Genomic DNA, 27,994 nt, shown 5'->3' with positions numbered 1-27,994 from the left:
ATTACTCTCAATGCAAAGCCACCGTACACAAAAGTGGCCACAAGTGGGTTTCGATGTATTATCCACCTAATGTGTTTTTGGTGTCAGATGTATTAAATACGGCTAGCGACTACAAAAACATCGCACTGAAAGCGAAACAGATGTGAATAGCAAAGACGGACACTTTTACTACAACAAACAAACCACATTGCCGAACAAAAAGCGAAGCCACATTATATATAATCAATTAATTCAAACATCTTAGGAAGCATGCGATACGCTCATGATAATGTACATGTATAATAGCGATGATTAATCCCCAAAGCGCCATGAAAATACCCATCACTTTGATCCATTGATTTTTTAAAAATTAGTACCACAATCAACATTGAACTGACACCGAATGCTAATCCTCATGGCAACAGCGACTATATGGAAGTAAAACAGAACTTGTTTTCACTGAAGGATATGACAAAGGTCCCACAGGGAAGTGATTTTCGGTTTAATGATCACCACACACCGCTTAAAGCTGACGGATATGCAAAGAATCAATGTTAGTGCCGTGTTTGACATATTCGTCTTAATTGGCTTCCCGCGTAACCTGTATGTAATTAAGAAGTATTTTGAAAGAATCCCAACGTTCTAAAGAAAAAGGAGGAGAGGGGGGTTAAGTACACATGCTCGTCGTATTTCAGTTTATTTTGTATTTGAAATGAAATTGCAGTTTGAAATAATGAAATATCAAATGCTCAATCCGCACGTTTCATAATTAATCATATTTGCTTTGTCATGTCTACATGTATGTTTATGTTCATTTAATGTAAATGAATTTCCAAGGTATGGATGCACTTTGTACATTTGCTTTGTAAAATATTTAGTACTAGCATAAAACGAGGATATGCCACATGCAACATTAATCTTTAAACAGACCAACAGCTCTCCGATCCCGATTCAGTAACTACAAGTCCCAGGAAAGCCTCGTTCTCGCTGAATAATATATTCAAAGAAAACCCTACTATAACGTTTCAGACGATGTCTTGTATCAGGGTATTGGGTTTGTTTTCCTTAGTTGTTTTATTTTAAATAGCTGATCAACACAGTGCTATGATACTTAATTTTTCCATAATCATCCATACAATGGACCAAACTAAAATGCGGGACTTAGCCACTATTACCACATACACAGTTGATATAACAGTGGCAGCCTTTCGTAACACATACGAGGTCCTGCTCTTTTTATGGTATATCGTTGGGAGAAACTTATTTCCTGTCGGAAACATAATATCATGAACATGTTCAGTCTACGCAATGACGCCCGTTAGTCGGAACTAATAATCATTTACTTATGTAAATCAATAAATTTTACTGAAGATTTAATGGCGTGATGGAAGAATAAACTGCGTTCAGTTTTGAAAATTCAGCTCTATACATTATATCTAATATCTTAAAGTGAAATGTCCCTTTCTAACAAAGTGCACCATAAACCTTACTTAAATTCTGAAAAAATAATACTATTTTTTTCGTTTAGTTTTGCATACTACTTGTTAATTTTATCTATAATCATATTACACCACTCTGTTGCCAAATAGCTAACTACATAAAATGTACATTATTGATAATCAAACAGTATGTTTAGTATTGTACTACGGCATCAATCGGATGTCCATTGATTTCTAACACAGTTAATTAAACATATCCTGGCTTTGCTATACGTTTCACCGATAAAATGGATTTGGTGACGAAGAACCGTTGTGGTTGATATACATGTCTCATGTTCCATCAGCAAATCGGAATGTATGGCTTCACATAATAAATTAATAATTAGCCATTATATGAATTCCTCCGCCATGCAAAGCTGAGCCTGTAGGTGTAAATAACAATGGTAAAAGTTGATCTTTGCTTTTTCTTTTTTTTTTTTTGTGTGTGTTGTTGTTGTTGTTGTTGTTATTGTTATTGCGCTGTAATGTTAAGCTCTACTTTAACTTCAGTCTGAACTTCGTCTTTAAGTAATCAAATGCCTTTAGGTGACACCAACAAGTTTCTACCACTTTAAGTCGAACGCTCAGTGCGTTTTCGCAGAAGTTCAGAGAGGATTCGTTGTATGTCTTCAACTTTACTGTCGATGCTGTTAAGCTTTTCCTTCATTTCTAAAGATTCAGCCTCTTGTTCTTTTTGTCGTGTTTTCATGTGGTATACGTCATCATAAATTAGCTGTTGCTGTTTACCCATTTCCACCATAGTAATGTTATTATCTGTGGATTTCCGTATTTCTTGTTTCAAGTCTCGAATCTGGGCTATTGACTTAAGCAGTTTCCTTTGGTGCGCACGGATGCGTGATTTTTCAGCATGTTGCTTTTTCAGCTTATAAACTAGCCATCCTTCGCGTAGAATATTAGCTGCCGAATTTTTTAGACTTTTCTCTAGCTCTACGTCGATCACAAAGTTTTGAACGTACTTTTCAGCCCGTGACAGTTCTAGTTTGTTAGCCAACACCGCCACAACTAAAGCGGTCATTGCGACTCCAAGCAAGCCGGTAAGCACTGCTATACCACGCCCGCACGGAGATCGGGGATACGTGTCACCATAGCCGACAGTGAGAAAGGTGATGGTTATCATCCAAAGAGAGTCCCACAAATTCAGGTGCTCCTCGGGATTTTCACTGGAGAACTCGCACAAATGAATAGACCAGCTAGCAATGAATACGACTCCGCAGACGATGACAGCCAGCACTCGCTCTGGATAGATGTTCATAAGAGATTTGAAGATGAAGCCAAAGTTGAAATGGATGCGGTTGAGCACACCTAAACATTGCGAGGATGCGTCGCAATACAACCGGCTGTGCAGCAACAAAATTCGACCGATGAGATAGAGCCGAAGATACATCGGGAGAGAAAATATGATGTCCACCGAAATTGTATTTACCGTCTGGTCGTTTGTCCTCATATTTTTAGAAATCCAGTCGATATTTGTGTCTCCCGGTGGTGGATGAATGGCACAAATGATGAACTCGACCACGATCTTTAGCACTCTCTCTTTGGACATCGCCAGCCTCCAGTCGTCAATGTTATTGTCTATCATGTACAGTCTCACGTCAATGACGTGGTACCAGGCCAAAAAACCCATGAGCGCCAGAGTTGAGATTGTGATAAGCGTCTTCATGAAGAAAGACGCCGCTGACTCTTTAGAGTAGGTTCCACTAATCGTAAACTCCGTTTCCACGATCATGATCATGATTCCCAAAAGGGCCAGGGCAAAAGTCGCATCCGCAACTTTCCGCCTGCGGGCGAAAAATGTCTTGCGCTTGGCAAGTTTGTAGCCTACATTGTCCATCTTCTTTTTCTTTCGCGTTTTTTCGTCAATGTTTACTGAAATGCTGTCGTCCTCTGTTGATGCATATCTTTCGTATTTGCCATTCATTCCGACAAGGGGAATGTCTTGGCGATCACTTGCGGCAAAAAATTTTTGCCGTAGCCACTCCATGTTAACGATGGACGGACGATACTACCACATGTTTTTTGTTCCTGATATATTCCTGTGGAAATTGGAAATATGTTAGTCACACACAAGAGAAAGAATAAAATTCTCCCAACGACTTTGGGTTTGGCTGCACTGAATTGAAAGCACAGAAATCTCATGATATCAATTACAAAAGGACGTTAATAATTAGTGTTCTTCCCCTGTAAAAATCAATCCGTGAGTGGGTTGCTTGTGCAATTGATATCAGAGAAAACCTTTTTGAAATGTTTCTCATCGATAATTAGTTATTTTTTAATTACAGAGCCATATTATTTCCTCATCCCGCGGCTATGAAGTTATACAAATAACCCGTTCTCCCGTGAATTAAAGCTAAATTCTATTTTACTGCCATTGTTATTACGTTAAGAAATACCTATTGCATTGAAAATTAATACTTAATAAGTATTTTCTCTCCAATTTAGCACATGTGTTTATTCAATATGGACAAGGTATCACAAAAGAAAAAAAAAAAAAATCAGTGTGTCATAAATGCACGAATTTGTCAGCTTGGACCTTATGACTTACCGTTTCCGTGCTGTAACGTCTTGTTCAGAGAATAAATATTTGGCGTTTCATGCGCAAGAAGATCATTTCCCCAGCTGACAAGCGTTAAAGCACCTTGGAGCGTAAGCAGACAGGCAGCGTTCTGGTAAGAGGGTGCCCAAGAGCCTCCGTCCGCATGCAACAAGAGTCCACGGCGGGTTTGACACAGCTGTTCAAGCCACACAGCTTAACGATTTCTTCTGGCATCCCCTTTATTGCAGGAACAAAGTATGCCAGCCATAAAAGCACTTCGAATGTTGACCTAATAAGAAAAATCAAATTTTCTAACAATACAACTCTTTTCAAAAACAAAAGGTCCTGAAATATCGATACTGCATTATTTATGACTCGTCTCTGGGTAAATAGCTGGAGCACGTGTATGTTCGATTGAAATTTCGATCTGCATCACAGTGGGCATACACAACGCTAATTAAAGAACCCGTCGCTGTTTCACTCTACATGTACATTCGGTTGTTGAACTGCTTAGACTCCGCATAAGAAATTTCTCCCAGTATTGACAGTGAAAAAACTGTGCGTCAGATGTCATATTGTACATGTAATATTTTTGAAAATTTGCGACAGGAAGATTGTTTTCCATAATTTACCATTTCTGCGCATTTTCCGTTTAAATTTCGTATTTCTATGCCTGGACAATGCGTGATGTATGAATATTCAATATTCATGAGAACAAGTAACGTATTGGCATTGAGCACCGGGTTTCTAGGTGCCGCTGAACACTGCAAATCTCGTATAGTTTAGAGATGTGCACGCGTGGACACGACTTTTCGCGACCGCTTAATTATTCAAATCGAACTGTTGCCAGTAATGATGAAGGCTGGATAATGATACAACAAATAACCCGATAAGAATTTAGTTAAAGCACTTGTAACTTGAAATGTTGCAAAGATAGAGCAAGCTGCTTACATTAAATAGCACAAATTGTTGTGAAATAAGCCACCCCACCTGATTTTTACTTTTATTTTTCAAATACTTTTGTTTTATTACAAAGATATAAGAAGGAATCCAGATTGAAAAAGGAATGTGTGTGTGTGTGCGTGCGTGCGTGCGTGCGTTAGTACATGCTGTGATTGTGTGTGTGTTCATATGCGTGTATACACAAAAGACAATTATCTTAGCAAAGCAGGTGCATCTAACAAATTAACAGATTAACAATAAAATGTTCTTTCGTTATGTAAATTTACTATTCTGATAATGAAACCGTGTCAAGCTGATCAAATCGAGCTTCCTCCCACGCGATTTCTGTCATTCCCACCAGCTGCGGGTTAAATTTCATTCGGGAAATCTTATTAATTATTCATCTGGTTTATAAAGGAGAATCGAAAATCAGGTACACAGTTTGCACTTAGATACGTTTTATTCAAATACTGCCGATGTCTTTATATGGAATCCTTATCCCTAAAGTATTTTATGCACTTGGTACTCTCTTTTGTTCCATATCATTGCCATATGAATATTGAAATATTTATCCTTTTTAATTCTTTTTTTTTCTTCTCATTCCCATCATTTTTATTTGCAATGAAGAAAATTCTATTTCATTTCTTTAAGCTGGTATATAACTTGAGGACGAATTTAATATATCACATAGCAACGAAGTAATTTTTCTCTCAGAAATTTCACCATTACCTTTGAAATATTGATATCACAGCAGTGTACACGAATAATATGTTTGCACAGGTAAATCAATCTGACGCAGGAATAAAATCAACAATATTTTACGGTCGAAATCACAGATTTAAAATTGCCTACGGAAGACTTGGCATAAACCTGCAAATACTAGAATTAATATTTGTTCATATTGATACAACGGGAACTTACCAGTGGGATGCTGTTGTCTAAACAGAGATTGTCACACGTAACGCCAATCAATTAAAGACAGTAACTCTCCGTGTATGGCGTAGGATATAATGTTGTAACTATCAAAGCGTTTTCTTCGCGCCTGTGTTCGGTCTGTCATGTCCGAATCTACATGCTTTACATGGCAACGCAATCAAATAATTTCTTCTAATAATTTCATATATTATTTCAATTATACACGCACCGAAATATTTTTGTACGTAGTTTCATGGCCGTTGTTTATTCTTTTGTGAAAATTAATTAATAAATTGATAGATAAAAAAAAAACAAGAAAGGTTTTCATCTCACAATGAATAATAATCAAGCATGACCGTTGTAACAATACAGTATAGTTTCGCCTTTTCTTTTCGCATTACCCAAATTCATGAATATTTGATTAGTGCAAAGCAAAATCTATATAAAAAGAATCACCTAGAGACAAACATAATACACAGAAAAAATATATGTAGGCCTGTAGGCTTTACACAGTAGGCCTATATTGGAAATGAAAATAGGGCCTACCTATGTCTGCCTGAAGTACGACGAATAAATTTTCACGGATAGGCCTAGTTAGTTCCCTGTGACAATCATTTGGCAAGCGTAGACCGACCAGGCAATTGTGACCTAAGGGTAATGAACCTATTTGACTTAATACATATTACAACATAACAAGTATTTCCATTACATTGTCATCGGGTATTAAAATAAATGTAGGCTACAATATAACCTACGATATTCACATCATCAAATTTCACGAGTCATTTTCCACATGACCGACGGGATGCAACCACTATAAAACTGGGGCCATTTTTTTTTAAGCACGGACGATACTGTAACTAGTATAGGTTTACTGCTACAACTTGTTCTCACCTGTTTATCTCTAGATACTCTGACAGCACCAACACTGGCACAACATCGTTCATTCCGTTGACCCACAAGCGTCAAAAGTTGACGTTTCTGGCACGAGCTTGATACCACACAACGTCTCGCATCCGTGTGACGTCGTATTGTCCCGCCTTGCATAGGTTCAGCTTCCAATGACCAATGATAGATCTACGTTATTTTCTCAAGGCTGCAAACTAAATCACATTCATTTTGAAAAACCTTGGTATATGTGTTCAGTGGTCGATCTTCATTTGATTTTGCTTAGGCAGACGAAGTAATGCATGTGCGCTAGTACGATAAGACACAGGTATATCATATAAACTCATAACTTTATTAATAAAATATTAGTTTGCTTTCATCCATATTGTCAACCGGAATGTAATTAATGGAAGCTGCCGGCGTAGAGGCATTTCTGAGATGACACCGTCTTCAATGCTGGCTTCACAAACAATGTACGAAGGTGATTTAAAGGCGAAGGTTATCAACTCGCAGTGGAAGACCTTTGAATAAACAGCAATTATCTTAAGAACAAAAAATCTGTTCAAAATTTAAAAAAGCAATTCTTGTAATTGATTGGCATAACTGTTGTCTACATTAGATGCATGAGATATAATGATCAAATTGATGTTTGGTACATCTTATGAGAAAAGTAAATACCAGAGCATATGATATATGCTGTGTTTGTTAAACAAGGCTTATTTGATTGTGCGGAGCAAATTTTCTCAAACAGAAAAAGGGGGAGGGGGGGTATACTATCCGAAAATGCCCCAAAGTTATATATTCTGTAAAGCTACTTATCTTTCCTAATTCAATGACAGAACTAATAAAATGGTACATTGTGTTGATACCTGTGTTTTTCTTTCTGAAATATATGACACAGTCATCTAAGTGACTAGCCAGTCATTTAAAACTTAATTATTTAATTAACAAGGCAGCAAAGCTGTCAAATGTACAGACAAAAAGCAGACAATAACAATGCACAAAACGGGCTACTGTCAATTCTGATGCAAAAGTACATTATGCTTAACTGCAAATTCAACATCAAATTTTAATTATGCTCAACAGGTAATACCAATGTAAGTGAAATGTGTAACAAGCGTAAGGCTTCAGGCCCATGGGAGTTTAAGTTCACACTTTGAAAATGCCAGAATGAGAAAAATAAAAATTTCACATAAAACTGCTTAAATTCAATAATAAATGATAACCCATTTGAGCTGGTTTTCTTATTTGAACTGCATGCCAATCCTACAAATCATACTTGTAAGTTGAAAATAATAATAAGTAACACAGTTTTCTTTTCATAATGTTTGTAGTAGCAGTGCAAAAAGATTTTTGTCAATTTTGATGTAACATTACATAATAAATTACAGAATAATTATCACCAATTTTTGATTATTGACTATAAATAGCATGGACATGTAAAAAATTTGATTACCATTTGGCTTCATGTCCATGGAAGCTTCGAGTCCCACAATGAATATGCCAACATGATAAAAATGAATATTTCACTAAAATGTATAACTTCCAGAAAAAGAAGCCAATTAGACTGCTTTTCCAACTCAGGCTGCATTTTAGTCCTTTATTTCTTTTGTGAAAGTTAGACAATCATAAGTAACATGGTTTTCCCATAATGGTCATCATGGCAGCAGCACCAAAAATTGTGTTTTCTTCTATTTTAATGCAATATTACATAATGCTTAACAGCATAATGACCATCAGTTTTTAATAATAAAAGATCCATATCATGGATTTTCAGAAAATGTGATTAGCATGGGTCTTCAAGCTCGTGGAGGTTCTTAAGTCACACCTTGAAAATGCCAATATGTGAAAAATTAAATTTTCACAAAAAACTGATTAACTGCCAAAAAAATTTACCCATAGACTGCATTGCCCACTGAAGCTTTATTTAAGTCCCATGTTTCTTCCTGTAAGTTTGAGAACAGTAAGTGACATGGTTTTCCTTAAATGGTCATCATGGGAGCAGTGTCCAAAATAGGGGTGTCTTCAAATTTTGATGCAATATTACATAATGTTTAACAGGATAATTACCATCAATTTTTAATAATAAAATATTAGTATCATGGATATTCAGAAAATGTGACTAGCAAAGGTCTTCAGGCCCAAGGAACTTCAAAGTCACACCTTGAAAATGCCAAAATGTAGACAAGACAGCACTGTCCTGAAATGTGTTTTTTTCCATTTTTAACAATTTTTTAACATATAACAAAATTAACAATTTACTGCCATTTATATATGATCAACTAAGAAAATTGATGAGATGGGAAAAATATCAATAGAACAGTGTTTAATGTCCAATTTCCTCCATTCTGAGTTTCTGAACATAGTGAATGAATGAATCTGACAAACTGCAATGATATGAGTTTATTTCCATTTTTGAAACTCTATTATACAATACATGATAACAAGTTTACCCTCATTTTTACATAATCAACTAACAATGTTGTAAAGATGCAGGAAATGTCAAACAAACACTTTTACGAATCTTATTAGTTAAATAATGAGACTGTTAACATGCCTAAAAATTGAATCTGAGGAAATGTGAAAAAACAGCATAACTACTAAAATAGTGGCCCGATCATGCCGAATTTTGAACTTGATCTGCGTTTTAGTAAGATTGATTACTCCTGTGAGTTTCATGACAACAGGCCTATCGGTTTTCCTTGAAATGTGTTAACAGTGTTGCATATATGCTAAAAAGTGAAAAAGGTCGAACTTGACCTGCGTTTTCTGAATATTAGTCAGCTCTGTAAATATAAAGCCAAAAAGTAAAATTGCCTTCCACTTATGGTGTTAACGCTGAAAGTGCACGGTGACGGCGACATGATCGGCGACGGCGACGGCGACGACAGACGCAGGTGATGGCAATATGTACAGACACATCTGTGTCTGTACATAAAAATGGTATAAAACATTGTATACAAGTTCTGGGATTGGTCAATCAATGATATTGGAGTAGGGGAAAATTTCTTTTTTATCGGAGAAAATTTTTATAGAGCAGGAAAATCCCATACATGTTATGTTTAACAGAAATATTCTATTCATCTGCTTTTCAACATTAATTCAATGAGTCCTCTGTCCACTAGACCATCAAGTCAGAGTGATATTGATGTGTCCAATTCAAACAAATGTACTTCTAAAAATAATGAATGGTCAATAAGTAAATGAACTGGCATGCATATGAATGAATAAAACTAATGATTAATGTGGGGAGTATTTTCATTTACTAGTATATCTGTATGTACAATGTATGTCTATTTTGTTCCTGATATTTCCATAATTTCACTGTATCATGAACATATTATATACACTGCTTGTAGAATATAGCAGCCATCCAAGTACTAATGAAAATTCAATATCACCTTTGTTGAAAGAATAAAGAATTTTTGTATCTATCACAGTCAGGCATATTGGATTATCAGCATTTTTGCATACAAACAATGAATTTTTTCTTACTTTTCATTTATTTATTTATTTTTTGTCTGCAGAACTGTGGCAATTTGATATGATGTTTCCAAAGATCTGTAAACAATTTTAGCTGTAAACAACTTTCAGCAACAGTTTCAATTATTCAAAAAGCCCGTGTTCTAGAAATACTTGTACACGAGCCAATTTTAACATGGTACAGATGTTAAGACATCTACAGTTCACTTTATATATAAGTTGAATCCACTGCTATCCTGAATGTATATACAAGACTTGAAGAGTTATGAACAATTTAACATACTATTTAAATATTAACAGCAAGAATTACATTTTATGTTACAGCACAGAAGTGTTAGCTATTTTCAAGTGCACAAGTTCATAGTGAAAAAATGTACAGGATAAGCTATGCCATATTTGCCACATTTTATTCTGCTTCTTCTGCGGCTGCTGCAGCTGCAGCAGCTGCTGCCTTTTCTTCCTCTAAACGCTTGTTCCGTTCTTCCTCTTCTCTTATTGAGTCCATGGCTGTTTTCCAGTGGTGCATCCACACTGCTACATGAACTTCCAAAGGAGGGGGTGGAAGAACTTCCTCCTCATCATCTCCTATTCCTTTCTCTGCTTTGTCCCCCTTTGCCTTTCCTTTAGCATCTTTTTTGTCTCCGTCTTTTTCTTTGTCTCTTCCTTTGGGGCTTTTGCCACCATCTGTGTTAGAAAAACGAAACTGCAATCAACATATCACATCATGATGTACAGGTACATCTTAATAACAGAACTTATTTAAAAATATGGAGCATGCAATTGTTTAGTTGATCAAATCAAACAGCTGAATGGATGTAGTAATTCACAAACATGCTATATCAAACATAATTTGATGAAACCAAGGACATATCTTATATCTTATACATCTTTGATGAAACAAACATTGTTTTTCAAAATTGTCACCAGGATCCTGGTTACAATTACTATATCTTCTACTGATAATCATTTAAAAGCAAGATAAAATGTATGTATGTATGTATGTATATAAGTACAAAATGATGAGAGTTTTTAAAGCAGAACAGAAATTGAAAACAAATAATGAGACACACAAAAAGATTAACTGATGAACATAAACCAAGCTACCAATGCAACCAAACAAGAACTTTGAAAGATTAACTGATTAAACAGCCAGATACTGGGAGAGAAAACAGGTTTTCCTAATTATGAATCTGCACCTACAGTCTTAAAGCAAACTTTGAAATAATATTATGTTAATATTTACACATTTCAAAGTAGTTTTGTAATAATTTTTCATAAATATAAGAAAGATTAATAAAAATCCACTACAGCCAGGGAATCATTGCTACATAAAAGGGCATGTACTACAATAGTAGCATTTTGTCACATATAACAACAACCATGGAGATGTTAGGAAATTATATAATGAATATACCTCTGGGACTCTTCTTTGTCTTGTTAGTAGCTGGTGTTAAAACAAAAATACAAATAAGGTTAATTATCAAATAGTGTGCATTATCAAATAGTGCCTTCAAGTGTGTTTAGTTAATAAAGGTTTACTGTAAAAGGGAAAAATATTTGCATGTCTTTGATCAAAGTGCTACATATTCATGTATGAGTATCCCCAAACTCGATATACCAACTTAAAACATTTGTGATAGCAACAATTGTCACCTTTTCCAGCATCCTTGTCCTTCTTCTTGGCAGAATCTTTTCTGCCTTTTCCATCTTTTTTCCCATCCTTAAAAGAGAATATATTTAAATCTTTAAACCTACTCACAGTGTTTGCCTTTTAGAAAAATTAGTTGTTGGACCTAAAGTTCAGCCATCTTGAAAAGTAGCTGGCTCGAAATGTCTGCTGGGTGAGAAAACTTCTCAGCCCGTTCTGAAAGTTGTCAGCCCCTGGCAGACGGTCCAGCCTTAATTTCTAACACTGCCTACTCAGATAATATACATACCGCTCTACTTGACTCATGCTAAATAATGCTTTTTTTAATGTGCATCATCAAAATCTCTTGTTATTACAAAAAAAAAAAAAAAAAAAAAAAAAAGGTACTAGTAGATATGCGACAGTACTAGTAGATATAAGATATATATATATATATATATATATATATATATATATATATATATATATATATATATATTAAAATACCAAGCAGAGAACCAACCTTCTTTGTTTCTGAGGCATTAGATGGGCTCTTTGACCCTGCATCTGAGCTCTCTTTCATGTAGACATTCTCAAACACAAACTCTCCCTCTAGGAAATCTTCCAATGGTACTATGAAGCGTGCCAGTGTGGTGTATTCTGGTGGTAGGTGGCGCAATTCTTGCTCTGGCTCACCTTTCTTTTTCCCTTTCTTTGGGTCACCTTTCCCAGCAGCACCCTAGAAATTTGAAAAATTAAATTTTTAATAAAAAATGTAAAATTACATGTACGTGTACACAGTAAGTATGAGTGTGTGCTGTTATTAGATATTTTAGGTTCAATAAAAGATGCAATAAAAGTATCTTTTTTCAATATTCAAGTGTGCAGTGCAGTGTCAAATGTTTATTATCATTTCTTTATAAATGTGCAGTAAACCAGGATAGATATAAGAACATACAATTTAACAATTGGTTCAATCTATATGAAAAAGTTTTACAGGCAGTCATATATATATATAACCCATTATGTACATTGGTGTATAAACCTGTTGGAAGACAAGTACATATACATAGAAGCAGCTATACACTACACATCCACTGTATCAATAACACATGTGCCCTCTTAACTCAAACTTACTGATTATACCAAATGTGAGTGCAAATATATATACTAAAATATTTCAGAACCTTACCTTCAAAGAATTAGCTTGTTTTTTGTTCTTTTAGAGAAAGCATGGAAGCACACAGGAAAGAGATAACATACAAAATACAGTAGATAATGTTAGAAGATACAGTTGTATCAAATGCAAGACACACAGATATTAAAATAAGTATTACATAACATTTTCATAAGAAACTGTGAAAGAGTAAAAAAATTCTGATGTCAATCACACCTGATTTTCAGAGTTCTATAACTCTTTAATTTACAGGGCATGCAGGACCATAGCCAGCAATTTCAAAAGGGGGGTTCTTTTTCTGAAAAAGTGGACCTTTTTCCATAAAAACTTCATGTACATGGATCAAATTTTACCCAGAGTGGACCTTTTGCTAGCAAAAGGGGTGGTTCTTTCTAACCACACGAACCCCCCCTGGCTACGGGCCTGGCATGGCTGTCACCATGCAAGTACAACATGTGTAGAAGAGAGTTGCCATTTGTTTTATGGTGCAGTAAACAACAAGCATGCAATTGCTATCTGTGACATATTTTGGCTCCAAAGTTACATTGTACAAAGCATCTTTTATCTCGTATTTTGATGCATGTCAAAAGACATCTACACTACTAGCAGTGGTGATGACCTGCAGTTAGAGCATTATTTTTACTTTATAGTAAGGGACCTCTGTACAGTAGTTAGGGTGATTCACATTTGCATTCTCTAAAAGCTTAATGCGTGCAATTTGATATCAATAAAATTCTGAGAAAATCAAGAATGCCTACTTTATCTTTTCCCTTTTCATCCTTTTTCTCTTCTTTCTTTTTGTCCTTTTTCTCTCCCTTCCCTCCTTTAGCAGAGCCTGCCCTGCTCCCTTCTTCTTCCTCTACAGGGTAAGACAGAATCTAAAGAAAAAAATTAATAATGATTCATCAATAATGAATGCAGTTTGATAATTTTATCATCTTCTGATATTTAACATATGTGCACACCCCATAGACCCCATTGCTAGAACAAATCCACCACTTTGCTTGAGCTCTCTCAACAGAACTCTGGACCAAAATTTACTCAATTTAGAATACTGCTGACTAAAATCATTGAGCATTGCCAACCAAATTTTTGTGTTTTCGTTTATTGCTACTCAGAAGTGAGCAGTTTTAATAATTCCACATTAGAGTCAATTGAAATATTTTAGAGGAGCGTTTTTGTGTAATTAACAAAATACCACACAGCTACTCTGTTAGTGTATTGGGTACAAGTGTACTGGCTTTTCCCTGGTGAAAATCCTGCATTTGGTTTATTCCAATGCAATCTTACTTCAAAAACGAATTTCCCAACCCTTTTTTTTCTTTTTTTATCACTTGCATTACTGCATGCATTTTAATTCATATACAATATCATATTATATTTATAATTCTGACATTTTAAAATCACAAATATGTACTTTCAACAACAGTGCCAAGCCCAGATAAAATTTACCTTTTCCTCCATGACAAAAATCTCCATGCCTTCCTTCAAGAAGTCTCTCAATGTCACCAGGTCATCCCGTGTCACCATCTGTGACCAATTAAGGGAAATTTCCTCTGCCCAGTTCCCACTCTCAGACATAATGGGTGCTACTGGAATCTTAGGCTGGTTGATTGCTGCCTGACTAGAATGATGGGATTTCATGGATCCTGGGCCTGATTTTAGGGACTGGTTGTCATCTGGTAATGGGCTGGTTACTTTCAGTGCAGGAATGACATTTTCAGCTGGTGTGCCTTGTAATTGAAAGTAAGGATATAAAGTAAATGAAGATAAAATATTTCTGCAATATGCAACAGGTTTGATATTAATATAATCTTAATTGTTTTACTTCTAAAATTCACTGAGAAACATTACATTATGCAATAACCATGAACAAAGTTCAACAGCTGCTGTAAAACTGTTTTACTCAAATAATTCTAAATAAGAAATAGAGTTTTTGCCCTCTGGTTATAGATCTCAGTTAGTCTTGAATGAAACTACAATGTTTTAAAAATGAAAAGTGTCCTTTATTTTAGCTGGATACAGAAAAAGAAACTAAACATGTTTTAATTGCTTACCTGAATTCTCCTGGTTTTCTGTGGATGCAAAGTTCACATTTTTCTCCTCCTGCTCAGTATTTTTCACTCCCTCCACTTTACTGCCTGTGTCAGCAGGTAAAATGGAACCACCTGACACTGACCCCTCCTGAACACATAAATAAAAGGTTATATTTTAAAAATGACATGTGCATAGGATAATTCAAAATCTGGGTGGACCAGATTATTTTTGAGTGAAACTGTGCAGGCATGGTAGATTGTTAAATTGCATATGACTATGTGTACTGGGGGTACAATAAACTATGTTGATTGGTGTTGAATCATTTTGTTAGGTATTCAATGCCAATATTGCTATGAATGAAATAATACGAGAAGTAATAAAACCTACAAGATAAACATAACCACTTATCAAAACACTTCTAAAAACCAGGCTCTATAAGTTCTTTACCCTATCAGTGCCCTGCATAGAAGATGTCTGGTCATAGTCTTCATGAGCAATTTGGAAGATTTCAGCTTTACTTGCTTTATCCTCCAAAAACATGAACTGAACATAGTATTTCCTTTCAATGATTGGAAATTCAGGCTGTTCCTCTGGGTTCTGAAGAGAATGTGGAATATGTTACAAAAATGTATAGGGTACTTTCAGATAATCAAAATGCAATATATGTATTTATAGGTAGTAATGTAAAGCATTCACTACAGGGGCCAATTAAACTCAAGGCATGTAAGGCTGTTTTTGTAAAGCTTTCAATAAAATGTTTCATTAAACAAGATCAAACTTCTCAGGTTTTTAGAGACAGATGTATGCCTAATACCTTTACCTTCATTTCCTCTGGCATTGGTACTCCTTTGATATATTTAACCTCAAAGGTAAACTTGGCTTCGTCAAGGATGAATTCTGGAATTAAATGAAAAATAGGTTTTAAACGCAACACTGTTTAAATAAAACTACATTATTGTTCTGTTAATACAAATTTTATCATTTAAACTGTGATTCAATTTTACTGCAGCTTGATTCTAATAATGCTTCTTTTGCTATTTGCCATTTTGTTATATTATCTATATCTTTTGCCTATTACTTACCTTTTCTCTTTGCCAAACCCTTAAAGTGGTGCCTTTCATCTGCTGAGATTCTTATATCATCTAGGAGGAACAATTTCTTCAAACTGTCAATCACATAACCTCTGTAACCTGGGATCACCTAAAAATTAAATAGTCCATGTATGTCAACTTTGCATTTCATTATCACACATATTAAAATAAAAATTTATAAAAGTTAAAAGTTAATAAAATTTTCTTCTCATGTGATTTCAACTGCATGGCATGTTCAGACACTTACCTGTGTACTTTCACACGCATGCATGCACACACACACATAGACACACATTTCAGTGACTCTCTTCAGTTACTATCAAACCTGTAATTAATTTTGTTTCTGGTTTTAATCATCTTACACAAAGTGGATTTCCATGAAGAACCAGATTCCTGAGTTTTGGTAGGGTAGATAACTTCCGGACAACTTCCACCAAGTCACTTAAAGTGTTATGACTGAGATCCAAGGATAATAACTGTGGCCTGAAATATAGCACAAAACATGTACATATAAGAACGACACTGACTGCATTCCAAACTAATTGTCACTTTCAAGTATTTTACGAAGCCAGTTCAATCAAGGAGTTTCAACAGAAGGTCCTCCCGTTGAAACTGTTTGGTTCAATCAGGCAAATCTTTCTAGTGCACCACTAAAAGATTTATGTTTGCAGACACATAATACAACATCTACAGTGTATGGTTTGCAGACACAAAATACCAAACCAGAAAGTATCGAAGAAATATAAAATTAAAACACCACTTTTCTTGAACCACACAAATAACTTTTTTAAAAATTACCAGTAATCTCCAGTCATGTATTCATCTAGATAGGTAAGCTGATTATAACCCAGGCCAAGGTGATGTAGTGGAGGAGGATCCACACACAGAGAAAACAAATCACAGATCTGGTTGGCACAGAGTTCTAAAACCTATAGCAGGAAAACATTATACATGTATGTATATATATATTTCAAAATATAATGAAAAAGACAGTTATGTAGGAAAATATGTACCTGGAATTAACATTATACCTGAACAGAGTGACTCCAAATAGTTACAAAAGTTCAGAAGAACTATCTTATGTGCAAATTTCAGCTGTGAGCACAACTTAAAGGTTCACATACTGTAACATTATAAGAATCTTTCAAAGTTTATAACTCAGATGTTCATTACTTGGGGACACTCTGTATAAACAGCTAAGTATATTTTCTGGTAATGATACAACCATACATTTAGTTTATAGTATCTTGCCACTATCTACATAATTCTAATTTCTGATCTGATTAATTAGTCTATTCGCTTATTCAAATTGAGGAGTATAATTCAGCAATAGATACAAGATGCAGCAAGCGTACTTTTAATGAACGTGGCAGATTCTTGGAGTTTACTTGACACAACAGGTTTGCAGTCAGAGTCAGCTCTTCTAAATTTGTAAAATTGAGTAGGTTTTCATCAATTTCAGTCACCTAAGGGATAAATGGAGAAACAAAAAATAATATCAAATTAAAGTAAATATACAAAAGCAAAAAGCATGAACTGATTTATTGAAATATAACAAACATGAGAACAAAATCTAAATCTGATTTAAAAGCATACCATTCTCTGCACTTTTATAGCCATGAGAATAAAAAAAGATTGCACTTTACCTACCCCTTTATCAATGATCCTTAATGTATTGAAATAATTGTAGATAAACTTGTTATCAATAAGCCATGGGGATCTAACAGCTAATTCTCTGAGATCTTTTGCTTCATCACTCCAACTGTAATCAAGGTTCCATGGAGAGTGCTTGGTTATCACATACTCCTCCAATGTTTCTGTCTTTTCATTTTGAGCACCATAATCTAGCGAATAATTTTAATACTCAATAAAATAAGATGAACATCATAAACAATAACTTATTCCATTTTTATCCAGACATGATGATTAAAGCTATCCTATCTACATTTGAATGTTCCAATGTCATATTTTCTATATAAGTCTATGTATCCTGATAAGTTACTTAGATTTCCTAATTCATACTTTAAAATAATTTTAAAATGCTCAAATAAAAGTACCTGGTGTGGATGTTTCCTTTTGAGATGTACAGAAATACATGGCAGTATGAATGATGGTCAGCCATTAAGAACTTAATCATTTTATCAAAAATGGTATAAAAAATTCAATAAATCAAGAAAGTCAAGCAATGATCAGCAATGAGATTCTTCAGACAGATTTCAGATATTTTGGGGGCCATGAATATTATTAGCCTCTAGGTAGCCCTCTGGACCCCATGCCATATTTTCCAACTTTTTCACTAAATGGCAGTCTCATCTCTAAATGATTTGTGAGTAGAAGAAAATTGCTTTTCTTTCAAGGAAAATTTTACTTGGTGGGAAACTCTTGGAAAAAATGCGTTTAAGCTACATGTAGGTCAATGAAGACACATTTAAAGATTAAGCTCTCCTATTCATTATAATACACATAAATAAACTTTCTTGATTTATTGAATATTCTCTGATATATAACCCCATCTATATTATGCTAGTGTACATAAAAAATGTGAAACTTATATATCAGAGTACATCTATTTTGAGAAGGAAGTTGTGATAAATATCAAAAGGTCGATGTGAAGCAACAAAACATGTATTACATGAATATAAGAGAAACACATATTTGACCCTCAATCATAATACATATACCTACCTTTAAGTGTTATTGAAAATCTGCTGTTTACTTTGTCGATTTCTGGCAACTGCTTTGGTTTTTGAATTTCTTTTTTTGAGGTTTTTGGCTTTGCCAAACTCCCTACTGTCTTCAGTGGTTTAACTTCCCTCTTTGTGAATGAGAATTAAAACAAAACATAATATAATTGTATAATTAATTCCTTTAATTAACAAAAAAATCCCTTATAATGAAAATTACAGTAGGTGTACAGGTGTACTATTTCTACTCAAATTTTTATATCTATAAACTTCCATTATGTCCCAGTATGACCACCAGTGCTGTTCACTGTTCTTGGCAGGATATCAGGGAAAAGTACAAATGTTAGTACTTCAGGTGATGTGCATACCAAACATTTAAAATAACTTTAAACTTAATATTAACCAACATTTTTGTGACAATTCAAATTTTAACTAATAACATTATCAGAAATGAAATAAAATGAGTAATTTAATTTATGATTAATTTTCTTGAACTAGACTTGTAAAGAAAGAAGTGAAAAAGTTGAACGAAGGTAAAATAATTACGGCGGGGATAAACAATGTCGAATGCCTCCAGACTTCAAGTTGGGAGTGAATTTAAAAAAAACGTCCAGGTAAATTATATCTTAAATAAAAAAATATAATTTCTCACCCATGTTCCAATACCACAGGGAAACTCCTTTAAGCACAATGTCCTCAGCTGGTCTTGAAATGCATCAAACGCAGGAACGGTGGACATAGATGCCATAATTTACAACATTTCAATGTAAGTTCAAGCTGACCGAAAGTTTGTTTTGGCAACATCAGCCATCTTTCAAGGGAATCGTGGGTAAAGGGATGTCGCGAGATTTAACTCAGACTGTACGAGACTCAAGCAGCATGTAAACAGTAGCGTCCTTTTGGGCTTGTCACTTGCACATTTGATAGGACTTAAAGGTATTCAATAATAATAACCATAATAGTCTTGAATGTGATTTTGTGAGTATAAAGTTTAAATGCGTCATTATTTGCCTGCACATTAGATCTACAATTCTGTCGCATCGCATCGTGTTTACTAAAATATTTGCCGTACATACAGGGGTACCTGCACATCGATACACTGTGACTGTAGACTACATGTACCTGTCCTTCTTGGTTTGTAGTACAGCTTTCGGTGAATAAATAACAGCAACCGGTTATATCACACAGGTGTAGTCTATACATTCAATATAGTAAATTATATACTTGTTTTTTTTAAATACATACGTGTACCGTAGGTTCTTACTACAGTCATGTTTTACCATAGTACATGTATATTGCCTGTCCTAAAATTTGACCAACCATGTTGCTTGTGCAACCTGGCACATGTATATTTATTGATGCTTTCTCTATTATAGATGTGTAGTCCATCTGAAAACAACAATGTCAGGTTATAGAAAAGAACATTCTCATGCAGTGACATCTTCAGTAAACTTAAGCATTACTGATTTACATGAAAATAAGAAGATAGCAAAGAAGAAAAGGAAGGAAAGGTCTCCAAGCACTACATCAAGCGGTAGTTCCAGTGATAATGACTTGTCAAAAAGCATAAGTTCTAGGGATAAAGGCAGAGTGAGACAGAGGAAACCCTCAAAAAGATCCCACAGTTCTAGTTTCAGTTTAAAGGAAAAGGATTGGAAAAAGAGGAGGTCATGCACACGCAGCTTAAGTTCCAGTTCTTCATCCCTAGATAGAAGTACAAACCTCAAAACAATAAATGCAAAAGAGAGTAAAAGAAAACAACCCAACTGTTCTGATAGGTCTAGTTTCAGCTCTTCATCTAATGAAAGAAGTAAAATTAAAAAGAAGAAAAAGACAAGAAAAAGGAGCAAAGCAACCACATCCGAAAGTGACTCCTCTTCAAGTGAGCATAAAAAGAAAAGAAAAAACAAAAAGAGGTGTGTAGCATTTTAGACGACATTTTGGAGCCACTCTTAGTCAATATATTTGTACCTGGTAACAATAATGGAGCAGTGGACCTAACATGTCGTTTTTAAAGGTCATCAAATTATATGTAAATTTTACTGTATAGTACACATGTAACATATTTTTAGAAATTTATGTCAAATTTTAGGAAAAAGCACAAATCCAAAAAGAAGAAAAAATATAAGAAAAAGAAGACATCTAACGTGTTAGATCCCATAGTAGCCAAAGATGTAGTGGAAAACATAAAAGAAATGATTGGACCAATTGGGCCAACACCCCTTGAGGAGAAGAGAGGTAAACATTGTACAAGTAAACTTTTTAACAACATAGTATGTGTAACAACAAAGTCTGAAGTCACTTTTTTATCTGCTGTCATTCTTTGTCGAATCCAAACTTAAATGTAAGTTAGAGTCCCATCTGTAATATTGTGTGCATGTGTGAGCCTGACATTAATGTTTAAGCTTGTGTCAGGGTTATGTCATTATTTAAGTGAAGTAAACATTTTATTTAAACACCCTTTATATTAGTAACCACCTCTTATTCAGATATTAAACCAATGACCAAGGAGGAGTGGGAAATAAAACAAAACATGGTGAGAAGAATCTATGACCCAGAGACTGGAAGGAATCGGTAATGCAATGAAAAATAATGATTTTCAGTATTAATTTTCCTTACTGAAAGAAAAATCAAACTTTTCTTCTAAAAAGGCCTTCATACTCCCATCTTCCTCCCCTTCTTACTCTCTCACTTCCACCTTCACTACAAACATTTTTTCAGGATTTCTTTTGAAGTGTCTGATTATGATAGACTGTACTAGAGATTCTACATAAAGAGGGTTATTAGAACAAGTTATAATGCCATAATATATGTGAAAACTTACTCAAATCATTTACCTTTCCTGACATGGTTTTGAAGTGTATTTTGAACAATTTTATTTAAGAATGAATTTTAAGTTATACTGTTAAATATGAATGTTTTGTTGAGCTGTCTGATAAATACACATATATGCTCACAACAGAACATCTTTTTTTATTTCTAGTTTAGTAAAAGGTGATGGTGAAATTGTTGAAGAAATAGTCAGCAAGCAACGTCATCAAGAAATAAATAAGGTTTGTACCTTTGCATAATCAAGTTCTTGGCATTAAAAGGCCCCTTTTTTATTATTACTTGTAATGAAATAATTTCCCTCATTGTCACCTTTGAAGTAGTCTATTTAGTTTATTTTATCTAGGGAATGTAATGTAGTGGAAATCTTTTCATTTGCAGCAAGCAACCCTTGGTGATGGTACATACTACGCAAGCAAATTGGGAATCCACAAGCACTGAAGACGGGGGGAAATGAAAACAGTACAATGTGAAACATGCAAGAATGGACTTAATGTTGACAGTCAATTATCTGCAATAAGCAATGTTTTTCACCCCCATTCTGCATCACTTTTTTTTGGACAAGCAACACACTTGGTAGCCGTTGTCTGTTAGAGCAGCGGCCTGTGCTAACATGAAAAGAGGAATTTTATAAAAATAAATGGTTAAAAACGTAAAGGAGTTCTTTAGCTCAGATGATCAAATTGAAACACACCAGGAAATGACACTCTCAAGATAACCTGTCTTCACTTTGTATATTTTTGGTCATACAACCAATTTGAAAACATCATCAACATAAAAAGAAGAAACTTGGAAAGTAAGATTTACTTTTATTTGCAAGTTATTGAGTCTCTTGACAAATATGAAAGACTGACCAAAAGGAAGTATTTGCAAGAGCATTCACTTATGATAACTTCAGGTGCTGTTATATAAAATTTGATTACAAAATTATAATTTGTCATCTGTCATTTCTTCAAGTAATATAACTAGAAATGTGACCATTGAAGAGTGATGCCCTCCCTACTTGCAACACAGAGCAAGCCCCAAAACAATAGGTTTCTTCTGTCTGTGGCATGTGGTACACTACTGCTGAAAAAGTATACACACAAACTCCACTTCCAGCAAGTAAGAGTGAGACAAAGGCTTTCAATATCAATATGGCCTCCAAGGTGGTTACATTGGTTGGAGGAAGAAGTTCAAAAACAACAGACTTCTTCTCTAGCACACTACAATGTAAAATGTACATCCAATGATCACATCAAATAACATGATCTTTTTTTACCTGTATTTAAGTGACTAAGATTTTGTGAAACGTGTACGGACATACAGACTGCAGCAATGCTATGTGCTTTCCATCTCCTTTTTTTTTTTTTTAAATAAACACCATTCACATAATTTTAGTTTTCTCTTATATAATTCTCTCCATACTTTGGTTATACATTTTTTTCTGCCAGTTTCTATCAACCACAAGATAGATGCAATGTACTAGTGCTCACAGGTACGTGCATCTCACTTTCTATTTTTGAAAAGAAATAATAGCCAGATTTTGCTTGTTATATTTTGATGGCAAATATATAACCAGTCTTTGGGACCTTGCTACCTTTGGTGGAGGACTTGTTTTTCCTTGAAACCCACAATTTACATGCATTCTCCTTGTTAAGGCTGGGCCTCCATAACTGAGAAGATGCACCTATGGCATTTTCGATCTGAGCAATTTTCAACAAGAACCAGAGTTCTCATTTCAGTCCCCACTCTTAAGACTCTGACTTTGTAACTGGGATGAGGCAATGTCAGACAAAGCCTGCTGTATCTGTTCTAACAATGCTTCTCCCTTCATGATAACCTCTTCCAGTCTCCTTGCTGCATCCTGGTTTTCAGCCTCAAGTCTCTTCAAACTGGCAGCCTAAAGAAAACTTGCAGCTTAATTTTTGCAATTTGATTTGTCACTATATTCTACTTGTACTGTATGTGATATAGAGTTAAATTAATTTTAATAGTTTTTCTTTCCATATTACTGTCTGATGCAAAAATGCACCATGGTCTTTCTAAAACAAAATCTGGATGTAGCTTTGGATGCAATTTCATACTTATTCAAATGAGACCTGATGAAAACTTCTGAGGGGTATTCAGAGCACAGAAAGAAAGCTGCAGAAAGTATCAGTTCATATGTCATTTTGTCAGAAATATAAATACTTTCTGGTATACTTTTAAGTTATGCTATTTGACATCATTACGATGGCATTTGGTTGGATTTCGTGCAGAAATTGACATGCCAACTCGCTTCAAACGCATCTTTTAAGTTTAAAAACTGAAAGTCTGAAACAGATGATGCATTTCCTCACCTGTAGCTCAGCTGAGGACTCTTCGCTTGGCAGGGAGTCTATAAGAACATCAATATCCTTTGCAGTTCTAGCTATCAACTTGGCAAAAAGTACAGCATATTCTGAAATGTAATGACTGTTGACATGTATGCTGAATGATTTCAATATTATATACAATCTTAGCTTTTATTCTCTTAAAAACCATGATGTTTGATTAATATAATTATATCAGCTAACTACAATTACCAAACAACTGAAAAATGTATAATACGGTAACTGTTTACCTTCCTGAGTGACTGCAGGAGGTTTGGAGCCACTCTTTTCAAAGCCTGTGAACTGCCCAGGGGGTGCATACTGCTGCAAGATGCCAGCACTGTTGCAAAAATGATCTGCCATCTAGTGTCAAAAATGAGAAGTAACAAGTATATTAATTATTCAGTCATACCTGTACATATGAATAAGACCTGACAGTCAGAATTTGGGGTTCAGTTAATTTTAATTAACCTCTTGAACCTCGGTATCCCTTAAAATTCCTTCTTATTTTTCTTTCAGCAATAGAGCCAAGGTGATGCTGATCTGGCACTGCTTATGGAGGATAGAGGCAAATATCTATTTTTGCTAACTGAAACCTTTTTTTCAGCTGACATGTAGAAAATTGCGTTAACAAAATACATATAGATGTCACCATTTTCCCAGTGATTGCTTGTTGATCACTAATTACTTGAATGATATTCGTTAACAATCTGAAAACATACCAATTTCTGATTTATCTGCTTGTGTTATATCTCCCACTTTTCATTTTAGGTTTTTTATTACTGGCTTTTAGTATTTGGGAGAAGATCCAAGCACTTTTTTTATTTGATTACCAAATTAACAAGTTTGGGGCTAATTGCTAATTAATTTATAAATTAATTGATTTTCTGTCTATTTCAGATTGAGATACAATATTCTATCCAGGATGCTTCAGGTTGTTTCCACTGAAAATTTCATTGAATTATCCTGAATTTTACAGGAACAGTGGACGTTGTTGTGTGACACCTAAATTTTTATGATCACTGTTTTTCACAAATCATAATGTTAAACCAAGAGGAAAAAAATGCGTTAAATTGGGAAGAGTATTTTTGCAATATCTTTGCCAATTTTTGGGCTACAGACTTGGTTTTCATATCAAAATCCACCTTTTTTATGTTCCATCTGACTGCCTTGACTTTAGGAGGTTTTTGGGACTTTGAAATTTTTTGTAACATACTACAGTAGTTACACCGCCGGTTTCACAAAAGAGCTAAGAACAGAAAGTGACCATGCGGACAGTCAGACTAAACAGAAATATAAATCATGTAATTAACACACTTCAAAAACTATCCTTATATTGTTTACACAATCGTTCATCATCATTAGGCACAAATTTACCCCCAAATACCTGGTTAACAGCATCTTGCAGTTGTGTGAGCCTATCCGCCATGCTAAATCACCTTCACCTTGTTCATAGCTCGAAACGACATCGAGACTACCGAAACTGGCTTTCAACACTAGGCTTTCAATTTAGTTTTCACCACTTGTTTGGTCAAATGATAAGTTACCTGATCATTTGCATATGAAAAATATAAGGTTGTTTACACAGCCTTATCCAAATAAGAAATTTGTTGTCTGGGATGCCTAGTTTTGCAAATTTTCATATTTCCTGATCTCACATTCTCATATCTCGCGAAATGAGACGAGAAGTTGTGAATGACTGAACTCCATGTCGACCGCTTGTGCAACCCCGAACTTTTCTTTCACTTCCTTTTCCGCCATAGCTTATAAAGGTTTAACACGTTTTCGTGTCTTTGAGACTTAAAGTAAGTTTTGTAGTTTACTGTAGACAATGAAAGGTAGATATCTTGTTCCATATGTCGGATAAACCTTCAAGGAAACTACAAATGATTTTATGTAATCGAACATTAAATAGAAAATATTTTGACTGAGTATATTTTATCCGGCATGATTCAGTTTGATGGTCACTCAGGTAGCCGATGGCTTGATTGTAACTAACACCCCATTTCCATAGATTTTTAGATCGATCTATCCCTGTGGGGAGTCTCACAAGATTACTGTCAGCTTGGCCGGCTTAAGCGTCTGTCCCGCCTACTAAAAGCTGTAAGGGGGTAATTAACTATGGTGCCCGCTCGGCTGACTGCAATTTAGCGTGAACCCCCAGGGAGTTAGGTCGATCTAAATTTTAATCTTTAGATCGATCTAAATCTCTGGGAAAGCACCCTAAGGGACAGTTTACTGATTGACGGCTGCAGTAACACACCTACACCTTTTTTCTCCCCTATATATATATATATATATATATATATATACATAATGTTAAGAAGTTCAAATTTTGTACGACATTGCTTTTGTTAATGTCCCCATGCCCCCTCCAAATCCCCTGTAAAATGAAAAATTTACCGTCTCCCACATTTTAGACTGGGTTCCCATGCCTAGATCGATCTAACAGGATCGATCCATCTCCAAGGGGTTTCTCGCTAAGCTGCCTTTAGCTTAAGCAGGTTAGATGTCTGGCACACCTACTGAAGCCACTAAATGATAGTTAATTACCCCCTAACAGCCTCAGTGGGCGTGTAAGACATCTAAGCAACTTAACTTGAAAGCAATTAGTGAGAATCCCCTTGGAGATAGATTGATCCAAAGTCAGTATGATAGGCTCTGGGAATGACATGTGGGGAGGTGTGTGAGAGGCGGTGGGGAGGCGTGTGAGAGGTGGAGAGACTATTAAAGGCGGTTTTTCTTTCATGTACGTCTGCCATATTTAGTTCCAGGATTTGTAAAGCCATGGCTCAACTCATTGTGAATGCGATCTAAGTCTAGATCATAGAAGTTAGTCGTGTGTAACAATGACATAACTGTTCAGTCATCGCTACAACTCTGCTGCTGTGCAGCTGCTAAACATTTATGTTGAGCTTTGTATTAACCGAAATCTGGCCTCTAGATATTAATGCATTTTTATAGTTGACTGTTATTAATAATTATTATGTTGAATTTTTTGATATTATACACTCAGTGTTGTTTCATGCATTGTGATGATCCCCAGATGCCGTGTATTTTGGGATTCTGTTTATAATTTGATGTGATTTTCTTACTATTTTCAGAATGCGTTACGTGGCTGCCTACTGTCTTGCTGCGCTTGCAGGGAACACCAACCCCTCCCAGAAGGACATTGAAAAGATTCTTTCGAGTGTTGGAATTGAAGCAGATAGTGAGAAAGTCAAGAAAGTTATTGATGAACTGAAAGGAAAGAAACTTGAGGATCTTATAGCAGCTGGTAGGTAGTGAACAACATGTTCTCTAGTTTGTTCCACTTGTGTAGATGTGTATTTGGTTACCTTTTTATCTTATATTTGAAATGGAACAGGGCATTGTAGAATTTAAACCTTAAATAAACTAATTACTGACATGTAGCCTACCTTTTCAGGTAAAGAAAAACTTGCTTCAGTGCCAGCAGGTGGTGCTGCAGTTGCCCCATCAGCAGGAGGGGGAGCTGCTCCAGCTGGAGGAGGTAAGTTAATTTATTTTCCTTCATCCTGGCCTTTTAAAGGCATACTTTTTTCTATTTCTTCAACTTATTACACCTTATCAAAATGCCTAGTTAGGATTTGAATAGACAAGTGTTAGTTCTGTAATAATAACAACAAAAGAACAGAAATTGAACTAATGGCAAGTAATAAGGCTATAAAAAGCTTAAATGCAGCTCATTGTTTTTTGCAGCTGCACCAGCCGAGGAGGCCAAGAAGGAAGAAAAAGCCGAGTCTGAGGAATCTGATGATGACATGGGCTTCGGGCTTTTTGACTAGATGCAAAAACTTTGCAGACTTTCAAATTATGTAAAATACCATCTCTGAAAGAGCACCATTTGTCAATAATGATATGATAATAAAAAGAAAGATAGAAAAATATTTTTTGATCTTCCATGTGGTGTCGTTATCTTGATACTCATACTTTGCAACTGCGATAACCGCCATTGT

General features: G+C 35.1%; 4 protein-coding genes and 1 pseudogene across 11 annotated transcripts; 2 read left to right on the top strand and 3 right to left on the bottom strand.

The window, feature by feature from the left end:
• Window positions 1–143: 143 nt before the first annotated feature.
• LOC106167050 (leucine-rich repeat-containing protein 43) lies at window positions 144–19,694 on the bottom strand. Of its 4 annotated transcripts, XM_087001917.1 has the most exons (20): window positions 19,508–19,694; window positions 18,857–18,986; window positions 17,822–18,015; window positions 17,527–17,637; window positions 16,970–17,100; window positions 16,534–16,654; window positions 16,163–16,280; window positions 15,901–15,977; window positions 15,528–15,677; window positions 15,101–15,227; window positions 14,496–14,776; window positions 13,802–13,921; window positions 13,059–13,085; window positions 12,390–12,605; window positions 11,893–11,959; window positions 11,654–11,683; window positions 6,763–10,923; window positions 6,415–6,516; window positions 4,021–4,300; window positions 144–3,511 (listed from the first exon to the last, which is right to left on the bottom strand). In XM_087001917.1, exons 1-17 carry the CDS (start codon window positions 19,601–19,603, stop codon window positions 10,646–10,648), a joined length of 2,274 nt encoding a protein of 757 aa, XP_086858043.1. In that variant the 5' UTR covers window positions 19,604–19,694; the 3' UTR covers window positions 144–3,511; window positions 4,021–4,300; window positions 6,415–6,516; window positions 6,763–10,645. The 4 variants fall into 4 exon arrangements, with proteins under 4 accessions (XP_086858043.1, XP_013401180.1, XP_086858055.1 ...); XM_013545726.2 differs by lacking the exon at window positions 6,415–6,516; XM_087001929.1 differs by lacking the exon at window positions 11,654–11,683.
• LOC106167037 (small conductance calcium-activated potassium channel protein 2 pseudogene) lies at window positions 2,029–3,459 on the bottom strand (annotated as a pseudogene).
• LOC106167051 (uncharacterized) lies at window positions 19,694–23,035 on the top strand. 3 transcript variants are annotated; one of them, XM_087001959.1, is made up of 7 exons: window positions 19,714–19,791; window positions 19,934–20,043; window positions 20,232–20,771; window positions 20,948–21,093; window positions 21,345–21,429; window positions 21,839–21,908; window positions 22,066–23,035. In XM_087001959.1, the coding sequence occupies exons 3-7, from the start codon at window positions 20,257–20,259 to the stop codon at window positions 22,123–22,125; spliced, it is 876 nt and encodes a 291-aa protein (XP_086858085.1). In that variant the 5' UTR covers window positions 19,714–19,791; window positions 19,934–20,043; window positions 20,232–20,256; the 3' UTR covers window positions 22,126–23,035. The 3 variants fall into 3 exon arrangements, with proteins under 3 accessions (XP_013401184.1, XP_086858085.1, XP_013401185.1); XM_013545730.2 differs by lacking the exon at window positions 19,934–20,043 and having other exon boundaries at window positions 19,694–19,791; XM_013545731.2 differs by lacking the exon at window positions 19,934–20,043 and having other exon boundaries at window positions 19,729–19,833.
• On the bottom strand, window positions 22,474–25,719 carry LOC106167052 (mediator of RNA polymerase II transcription subunit 21). Of its 3 annotated transcripts, none has more exons than XM_013545734.3 (4): window positions 25,565–25,719; window positions 24,269–24,380; window positions 24,006–24,106; window positions 22,474–23,566 (listed from the first exon to the last, which is right to left on the bottom strand). In XM_013545734.3, the coding sequence occupies exons 2-4, from the start codon at window positions 24,378–24,380 to the stop codon at window positions 23,405–23,407; spliced, it is 375 nt and encodes a 124-aa protein (XP_013401188.1). In that variant the 5' UTR covers window positions 25,565–25,719; the 3' UTR covers window positions 22,474–23,404. The 3 variants fall into 3 exon arrangements, with proteins under 3 accessions (XP_013401188.1, XP_013401187.1, XP_023930513.1); XM_013545733.3 differs by having other exon boundaries at window positions 25,405–25,576; XM_024074745.2 differs by lacking the exon at window positions 25,565–25,719 and adding an exon at window positions 25,395–25,564.
• On the top strand, window positions 25,656–27,925 carry LOC106167053 (large ribosomal subunit protein P2). The gene is made up of 4 exons (XM_013545735.3): window positions 25,656–25,822; window positions 27,122–27,294; window positions 27,445–27,528; window positions 27,738–27,925. Exons 2-4 carry the CDS (start codon window positions 27,123–27,125, stop codon window positions 27,821–27,823), a joined length of 342 nt encoding a protein of 113 aa, XP_013401189.1. The 5' UTR covers window positions 25,656–25,822; window position 27,122; the 3' UTR covers window positions 27,824–27,925.
• Window positions 27,926–27,994: the final 69 nt, after the last annotated feature.

The sequence above is a fragment of the Lingula anatina genome, chromosome 1, assembly GCF_051362555.1.
Source record: "Lingula anatina isolate TDL-2025a chromosome 1, LinAna3.0, whole genome shotgun sequence".
NCBI lineage: Eukaryota > Metazoa > Brachiopoda > Lingulata > Lingulida > Lingulidae > Lingula > Lingula anatina.
This window is presented reverse-complemented; position numbering and strand designations above follow the sequence as displayed.